Below are 9,377 nucleotides of genomic sequence, written 5' to 3'. Positions count from 1 at the left end.
GCAAGTCATTTAACATCTCTGCGCCTTTGTTTCCTCATCTGTATAATGGGAGTAATTTTTCCTTATCTCGCAGTACTGCTGTGACATTTAGTAAATATTTGTACAGCACTTTGAATATATAAAACACAAGTTCCTTAATATGGATGCATGTACTTGGGACTGGTGGCCTGGGTTGGGTAGGCAGTGGCACCTGATGGCTGATGTCCTGAATTCCAGACAGAAAAGAGTGAGGCTATGGTTACACTAGAGAGTTTACAGCGGTGCTGCTGCACCAATGCAGCTATGCTGCAGATAGCTCTCTAATGTAGCCGCTCTAAGACAACAGGAGAGAGCTCCCCATTGGCTTAACTACTCCAGGCCACGTGAGCGAAGCGCTGCCCACACCAATGCTTATGTCGGTGTAACTTATGTAGCTGAGGGGGGTGGTTTATTCACACCCCTGAGCAACATAAGTCACGCCAACATAAGCTGTAGTGTACATATGCACTTAATAGCCTATAAGCACCCTTACAACCTAGCGAATATCTTAGAAGAGGCGCAGGAAGTATAAAACAGGAAAATAGATTAAGAATATGTAGAGAAGAGAAGGAATACTAGTTGTTATAAAGGCCTAGGCATACTGTTGCTGGTGTAGTATTTGGGGATAGAGTGAAAATTAGAAACAGGTGTGTTTATACATATTTTAAAGAGATGCACAGAGTTTCAGATCAGTTTTTGTCACTTGCGAGGACTGCAGAGTTAGTGTTAGTTGATAATAATCTCTTCACCAGTTTTTGAATTTTCTGAGTTGCACACATTTACGTTTTCAGCTTTAAAAATAACGTAAGGCTTGTCTGTGCATGGCAAACTCGAATACCTGAACTTTAAAAACTGAAACTTTCTCTGTGGTTACTCACTGCTGAAGACTAGTTTCCTGACATTTTTAATGGAAATATGGACTAAATTAAAAAAAAATTATAAACTACTGAAAAATTTCTTCTGCTGTGTGCAGTATAGAACTTCTAATTTAAGGGATATTTTATTATTTAAATAACTGACATACTGTAATAGAATACTGGCCTTTTAAGGCCAGAGGAGATAGTTATCCTGTTCCATGTGTCCAGGGAGGCCTTGAAGTCATCATCTGGAGAGAGGAAGTTGGTTCTGGGGAAGTCACTTTCTGAGAGAGGGAAGGTATAGGAAAAAAGTCCAGATTACCGTTCCTTTAACAGTCTTTGGACCAGGAGTCTTGTAGAGTGGGCAAGACAAGGCTTCTCTTTCTTCCAATTGGCACAGGTGTTTGGGGTAACCTGGGAAGGGTCAAGGAGTGGTCAGGTGATTGGGGATGCAGGTGACTCAAAAAAGAGCGTCCAAGCCCAGTCAGGGAAAGAGCCATTGAAGCTAGTTGCTAAGGAAAAAGCTCAGCCTTAGTGCCCAGCCTGAAGGAGAACTGCAGAAGGGAAGGCTAGGGTTGAAAGCAAAACACCCAGCACCAGGAAGAGGGGGAGGCTGTGAAAGCCCCTGAACTTAAGGGGACGAGTTGGAAGCTAGGGAGGCCAGGACTTAAAGGACACAGTCCCTTGAGGGAGGGCTGTGAAATCCTGGACTTTGACAGGGGCGAAAAGCGGCTCTTTAGAGAAGTGGATGGTGCTTTTTGCTGGAAACTGGGAATTAGCAACAGGAATGGATCCCTTGATGATTATCTGTTCTGTTCATTCCCTCTGGGGCACCTGGCATTAGCCACGGCCAGAAGACAGGATACTGACCCAGTATGGCCATTCCTATGTTCTTCTTAATACATTAGACCCTGGGATAATGGGCATATTACCCTAAATACTTCTTGCTACGAGTAAATTATTTCTGGGGACCACAGAGGGAAACTGAGGCAGTGGCTCTGCAACACCACCCCAGGCCACGAATGGGCACCTGGGAATGACACCCATTTATATATACAACCACTACAATAGGATTGTTGGATAATGACATATATGCAGTTGTTGATGTTTTACTGCCTAATTTAATAGCTGCATGTGCTTAATGTACTTTTTGAAAGCATATGAGAAATCAGTAGAGAGAGAGAAGTAATTGTTGCCTTTTGTTTTTCTTAAGTATCTACAAACTTAGGTAACTAAAGTCACTAAAAGGTTATGAAATGAAAAAGTTCTTCTAGGAATTTAAGCTTGTTCAGATTACACTTATACGGCCAAATTGCAGCTTGGTGCAGGCAGATGTAGCTCCTATTGTCTTCAGTGGGAGATGCCGCTGCTGATGGTGGTGCTGAATGGTCAGTTGCTTGTTTCCAGTTAGTCTGTTAATTACATCTTGCTGTTTATAAAGGTTTCTAACTTTTGTTTTTCTTTGACTACTAGCTACCTTTGCAACTTTACTTTTTTTGTTGAATTGGTTTATACCCATTTTATAGCTGGGTACACTGAGCTACAGGGAGGGTGACCTGCTACTAGCTCCCTGTCACCCTGGGCTAAACTGGAACTAGAATCCAGCATTCATGACTCCCCTCCCCCTAGCGAATACTCTTTAATTTATAGCTAAGAATGAAGTATGAGTGGGAGCTACTTGGATACCTTTGGTAAGAGGCACAGTATAAGACACTCTAGAGTCAAGCAGCACCAAGTGGACCTCACTCCCCACCTTGCAAAACTAAAGGGTGCCTAGAACACCACTAAAAGAAGAACAGGAGTACTTGTGGTACCTTAGAGACTAACAAATTTATTAGAGCATAAGCTTTCGTGGACTACAGCCCACTTCTTCGGATGCATAGAACACCACTGAGACTTCAGGCCCCATTTTGGATCAGTATAATCATTATGGGATAATCCCAAGGAGCAAGAGGAGGTAAAAATCTGAGCAGAGAAATTACTCTCGGGGGCAGGAGACAACTACAGTTGCCAATTTTGGTTGGACGTTTTCCTGAAGATTCCATCACATGATATACTCTTTAATTAATAAGTATTCTTTAATTCCTGGAAACTCCAGGACAATCCTGGAGCGTTGGCAACCCTGGAGGCAACTCTGTTTTCAACCAGCCTGGATGACGCTGGCCCCCTCTCAGCCCTACCAGTCACACTCTGCCGGGAGCGAGGAGAAGGGGATCTGGTCGGGTGGGAGGGTTGGGTCGAATTTGGGGCGGGGCTGCGCGCGGTACTAGAGGGGAGGGGCTCTATGGGGGAGGGGAGAGGTCATTCGCTCCCTTGCATTCGTCCAGACAAAGGGGGAAATGGAATGTCGCCACCGGAAGTGAACCCTTCCAGCCTCTTCACACATTCCTCCGCGCCGGAAGTGGATGCGGCTGCCGCCGTGGCCGGTCTCAAGGGCAGGGAGCAGACTCTAGAGCGGATTTGTCCGTATCTCTGCGCCCCGGAAAGGGTGTGAGGTGTAAGGTTCCGAGCGTCCTGCTGGGGTCAGGGACTCTTTTCCGGGTTGGAGGCGGAGGGGTACCGTGTCCTTCGCTTCCGGCGGAGGGATTTTCTCGGTACACGTAACTTCCGGCCGAGCCAGAGTCAGAGAGGAGGAGGGGAAAAAAAAACCCGAAGGGGAAACAAAAACAAACGGGAGGAGCCGCCGCGGCGGGCACCTGAGACCCGGTCTGGCCAGCGAGACCGGCCCCCTGCCCAGCTTCCTGCCCGGCTGCAGCCGGGGCCCGTAGGATGCGCCTCAGCCCCCGGCCCGGCCGGCCCTGGCTGTGACCCGTCCCCGGTGGCGGAGGAGAAGGAGCCCGTAGCCCCGTCCCCGGCTGTTCCTGCGGAGCCGGTGCCCACCGCCCCCCCCCCCGCGCCGCCATGTCGGGGGGCGGCGGGTCGCGCTACGCGGCGGAGTTCGTGCCCCCGCCCGAGTGCCCCGTGTTCGAGCCCAGCTGGGAGGAGTTCAGCGACCCGCTCGGCTTCATCGGCCGGATCCGCGGCCTGGCCGAGAAAACCGGCATCTGCAAGATCCGGCCCCCCAAGGTACCGTGCGGAGGGGGGACTGGTCACGCCCACGAGCAGAAGGGGCTTGAGGTGACTCAGGGGGGAGCCGGGCGCCCAGGGGTCCCGTTTCCTATGATCTCCCCCAGTGGGTGTGATAGGCCCCGAGAGCACTTCCCCGTCGCCGCGGGGCTTTGCTCAGCCTCTGGAGGCGGCTCCCGGTTCTCCGGCTTCGTGAGGCCGGGAGCAGCCACGGACACTCCGGCATTTACACTGCGGCCGGGGCGAAGCTGGCCTTTGGGTGCCTGACAACCCCGCAGGTGATACTTGGGAGAGCCTTTCGCCGCTGTGTGCGATGTAAAATGCAGTTGAAGTAATATGCCTGATAATGATGGGAAACTGTTTCCCCCCCTCCCCCCCGGAAAAAAACATGGCTGGGATTTAAAGCCCTTCCGCTTGTGTTGCCTTTCGGGTAACAGATCAGTAAACCATGGTGTCTGTGTCAGGGACACGCAGTTTCTATGGTTTTTTTGAGCCTCAGAAACAGGGTTGTGATAAGCCCGTGGACGCATTAATACTGGTGAATAATTGTACTCACTGCTGATGTCTGATACTTCATTGATCTGTTACTCTTCAAAACATAATTTGTTTGGCTCTTAAACTTGTGAAGGTGGCTCACATGAAAACTATAGTTTATTCTTTAGGGGGAAGAAGGTTTTTCCATTCTAACATACTACTGTGTGTAAACATATTTCTGTAATTATCATGAGAACTGTCAGTGATCTGTTTTCAAACAGGAAAATTGGTATTTGTGAATTGTAGTTTAAAATAAAAGCCTAAAAACTAGGTCAGAGTAGCCAGATTATGTCTGCAGCATTATTTTATGACCACTTGCTCTGCAGAGGCTTCTGGTAAATGCAGCCGCTTCTCAGTAGAATGCACTTGGAACAATTTCACATTACAACACAATTCCTAGGTGCAGAAAGAATAAATCAACTTTAAAATAGAGTAGCAAAAATAAAAAGATTAAAATGGTTGAGGGAGGAAGGAGAGGAGAACCCACAGAGCTGGTGTAGCGGTGAAGGTAATAGTGGCAGAAGCTATTGCTTACATTTTGTGTTCCTCGGGTTTTTTCCTTCTGTTCTCTCTGATTTGCTCGAATCTGCTTAGTTGGCTTTGTGACATGGTGAAAGCTAGACTTCCAAGGAGTTACCCTTTCTAAACTAAGCAGAATCCTTTGGCTTGATTATGGAATCCAGGAGATCTGAAGAAACCATTCAAGATTCTGTCCAGTAAAACAGCCTGTGATTTTTTTATTTATTTATTTTTTTTTGGTAGCTGAACTCTTGGTTTTGGCTTTGTATGATTGATTAGCAGGTTCCATTGCAGTGATCTTCAAGTTGAACAGTTAGGTTCGGTTTAAAATCTGCAGTAATGATTAGATGAAACACTTTACACTAATCTTACTTATTCATTATTCCTCTCTGTTATTTGAAGTTGCACATATTTTATAGCCCTGATCAGGGCCTTTAAGTGCTACTGTACTACAAATAATGAACAATTTTTAGTTTGTCAGCTGGAATATCTTATTCTCATTTTATTGTAGATATGCTGTATAATTTCTTAAATGTTTCTTAAAGTACTAGAAAACATATTTTGTTTCCTTGGAAGTTAACACCAAATTTGAGTAACAAAGTTGGGCTGTATTGATTTTTTTTTTTTCTGCCTGTTTGACTTTTTTGGCCTGTGATGCTCTAAGATCCCATTTATGAGGGTTAAAATTCTCATCTTTATTACGTGTCTAGCTCCCTTCATGTCCATATGTGCCAACATCCCTGCCTCAAGCGCTGTAGTTTATTTGAAGTTAGTTGCTTTTATTAGTTAGACTTTAAAATATCCAGGGTTTACAGACCTTTTTTAAAAGTCCTACAAAGTGGTAGCCCTACCATATGGTTCTGTCCTTGAAAGCCTCCCTTATGTTCTAACTCAGTCTAAGGCAGTGGTTCCCAAACTGGGGTTTGTGAGCCCCTGGGGGTTCACGAAATGTTACAGGGGTTTCTTGGGGGGGAAAAAATCCGTAATGGTGGATAGAGCTGTCTCTAGGAACCCCAGGCAGCATGGGGCCAGCAGCCCGGAGCCCCTGGACTTCCAAGAGCTAAGAAGATCAAAGCAAGCATATCTATCACACTGAGGAGATTTAAACTTCAAGACTCCTTATAAGAATTGGAAAGGGAGGTGGATATTTTTTGCTGTTTTTAAAATTAAATAGGCAGCTAATAGTGTTTTTAAAATTGTTTTGAAGAACAAGTTTAAGCTTTTGTTGTAATGTGTGTTGTTTGCCTGAACTGCTCAAGACCTGAATGTTTGTGTAGGAGGAACTCTTTGAGTTGGCTTCTTAAATACCTTCATGCTGTTTCACATTTGATACTCCTTGATGAAACATAGGATCCTTGTCTTATAACAGGCTTATTCAAAGTGATACAAGCTACAAAAGTGAGATCTTGGAAGAGTGTTGCCGTTTTCATAATGTAATAAAAATACTGTAATGATAAATAATAAGTAGTGTGTAATAAGCATGTCATAAAAACAAATTTTATATTTCCAAGATCACTGCTTTTATAATTTACACTTGGGTAAAGAAGAAGAATATCTGGAAATATTCATTTTTAGGAGGGGGTTCGTGAGACTTGACATTTTAGTGAAAGGGGTTCACGCGCTGTTAAAGTTTGGAAACCACTGGTCTAAGGTAATATCAATCTAAATATTTAAGCTATGATATAGTTTATATTTCTACTTTCGTGGGTTCCGTATTGAGGCAACTCAATAACTTTTCCTTACTCCTAACTCAAATATTGGGAGAAGCTCATTAATTATGAAGTTGTTGTGCTTTTCTAAAATGGAAAATTCTCAGACAGATTAGAATACTAAAAAATCCTTGATTTGCTCTTTCTGTGATCAGCTGCTGATTTGCATTGTTTTGAAATTCTCAGGAGACTTTTTTGCATTTGTGGGAGAAGTTATGGCACAGTCCTTATATCTTTGAAGCAGTAAAATCTGTTTGTCTCTCTCTGTTTAGGACTGGCAGCCTCCATTTGCATGTGAAGTACAAAGTTTTCGTTTTACCCCACGAGTCCAGCGCTTGAATGAACTGGAGGTGAGCTTTTGCACCATTGACATAATTCTGTATTCACACACAAAGCAATAGGTCTCCTTGCTTGAGTTTTGCATCTTGACTGGTTTCTGGATTGGTAGACTTTAATATCCCACAGACCACATGAGTGCTTACAATTGGCACTAGCAGAGTTTGGATAAAGTAACTCTCAAAGACTTTGAGAAGTCTGGTTTTTATTTTATTATTCAAAATAACCACAAGAAGTGTTTTATCCTCAGCTGGAAACGTCTAAAATGAATGCTAAGGACTATGTTGTGTAGTAAGAGTAGCTAGTGTTCAGAACTCCCCACTGTTTTTTCATAAGGTATTTACTGCTGTTCTTAATCCCCAAATTGCCTAATATTTAACCACTTTGATAATACCTCTTAAATCTTTAGAAACAAACAACAAAAACACCACCACTAATAGTTCCTTTTATAGGTCTAGCCAGGTTAATTTTTAGGACTAAAAATTAACAGAAGTCTTTAAAAAAATTAGTACAAGTCCCTTTCTGTCCAGATTTTTCCAAAGGTATCTCTCCTTTCCCCACACTAGTTTTTAAATCCCTGTCCTATTCAGATACCAAACCATCATGAGCTAGGTTCACAAAAGGACATAGGGGCCTTATTGCCACTCTAGTCGCCTGAGTTCCAGAGTCAGGCCCCACTGGCATTCACAAAATCCCTGCTCAGCTACCGCCAAACCTTATAGGTTCATAAACTGGTTTGGTGCCTATGTTTTTGCAGTAAATGTTCCCTAGATGCCTATGTTTTTGCCTCTTTGTATGTGCACTGCAGCCTCACTCTAGGCGTCTGGATGCCTAAGCCCCAGAGTGATACATGAATCGGGGGAAGATAGGCATTCCTCTGCCTAACATGCTTGCAGGGCCATATCAAGGTAGAAGAGGACCTCCCTCATAATTTTGAGCCTGATGGATAGGGTACTCACTTGGGATGTGGGATACCCCCAGTTCAAGTCCTCCCACCACTTGAGTGGGAGAAGGGATTTGAACAGGGATTGGCCACCTCTCAGATATGTGCCCTAACCACTGGCCTACAGGATATTCTGATGTGGGGCTCCCTCAGTATCTGGGCTAAAAGTTAAGGGAGGTCCTGACTCCCTCCCGCCCTCCTCTTTCAAGCCCCCCTTTTCCCCTCCCCCCCCCGCTTCTTGCAAAAAAAGTACCAACCAACCAAAAAGCAATGTAGGTGCCTACTGCCAAAAGAGGGTTTGCAGCTGAGAATCCCAAACAAATTGGGGTGCCTCCCTGTAACTGGAGGTGCTGAACTCCTGAAGAGTGGCAGGGCTGAGGACACATCTCCCGTTGGCTAACTTGGACAAGGAGCCACTCAGAGTGTTCGCTTTTGTGAATCCTGTTCTGACGTGCCTATCTCCCTCCATATTTAAAACTCTCACTGCCATATGCTGGGACTGCTTGACAGGGGATGGATCACTTGATAATTGCCCTGTTCTGTTCATTCCCTTTGAAGCATCTGGCGTTGGCCATTATTGGAAGATGGTACTGGGGTAAGTGGACCACTGGTCTGACCCAGGATGGCATTCTTATGTACTTCTTTGTTGTATGGGAAGTCTGAGTACCTAACCCAGGCTTTGTGAATCCCAGTGATTTTCTAGACACCTAAAAGTTAGGCAAGGTGGTGTTGAGCATCACCTTGCTTAAGTTCTTTTGTGAATCAAGCCTCATTTGTCTCTTGGCTTGTGAGTGAGTCTCCTTGTGCAACAAAGGACACGGAGTGCTCCAGAAACGCTCCAGGGGACCTTCTGGCACAGCCCAAGGCATGTAGTAGGTCTGCTGTTCCTCAATTTTTTTTTAAATATTAACAAGTACTTTAATAGATGATCTTACATTCCTGCCTAGAATGTTTGTTTGTTTTTTCACGAGTTTACATCTTGGCTTTAAAAAGAAAAATTGTTCTGGGTAGGAAATTGTCTCCTAAGATACCAACAAGAGTGCAAAGTTTAAAACAAAAGTTTATGAAGATTTGCTCCATTATTGACATTTCTGCCTCCAGTTGTTTTACAGGGCAAATGAATAGTAAATTGTCACATTCATAGTTGTATTATGAACATGTAAATACTGTTGTCCTTTGAGTCCTTTCTGTCTAGATTCTAGGCATTTCTTTCATGTCTGACTAGGGTCAGACCAATCTGTATTCTTGTTGTGATTATAGGCAATGACCAGAGTGAAACTGGACTTCTTGGATCAGTTAGCAAAATTTTGGGAACTTCAAGGTTCCACTTTAAAAATTCCTGTGGTGGAGAGAAAAATCTTGGATCTGTATTCTCTGAGCAAGGTGAGTAAGATT

At 44.4% G+C, this 9,377-nt stretch overlaps 1 protein-coding gene across 2 annotated transcripts in view; it reads left to right on the top strand.

Annotated features, from left to right (window-relative positions):
- The first annotated feature begins 3,507 nt into the window (after positions 1 to 3,507).
- The window catches only part of KDM5A (lysine demethylase 5A), a 77,056-nt gene continuing 71,186 nt past the window's right edge, over positions 3,508 to 9,377 (top strand). Inside the window, exons 1-3 of one of the 2 annotated variants that reach the window (XM_008164215.4) lie at positions 3,508 to 3,941; positions 6,976 to 7,053; positions 9,243 to 9,365. In XM_008164215.4, the coding sequence (XP_008162437.1) occupies positions 3,777 to 3,941; positions 6,976 to 7,053; positions 9,243 to 9,365 (366 nt within the window). In that variant the 5' untranslated portion in view covers positions 3,508 to 3,776. The remainder of the gene's footprint in view (positions 3,942 to 6,975; positions 7,054 to 9,242; positions 9,366 to 9,377) is intronic. The other variant, XM_008164214.4, reaches the window with a different exon arrangement.

Source organism: Chrysemys picta, chromosome 1, assembly GCF_011386835.1.
Source record: "Chrysemys picta bellii isolate R12L10 chromosome 1, ASM1138683v2, whole genome shotgun sequence".
Lineage (NCBI taxonomy): Eukaryota > Metazoa > Chordata > Testudines > Emydidae > Chrysemys > Chrysemys picta.
This window is presented reverse-complemented; position numbering and strand designations above follow the sequence as displayed.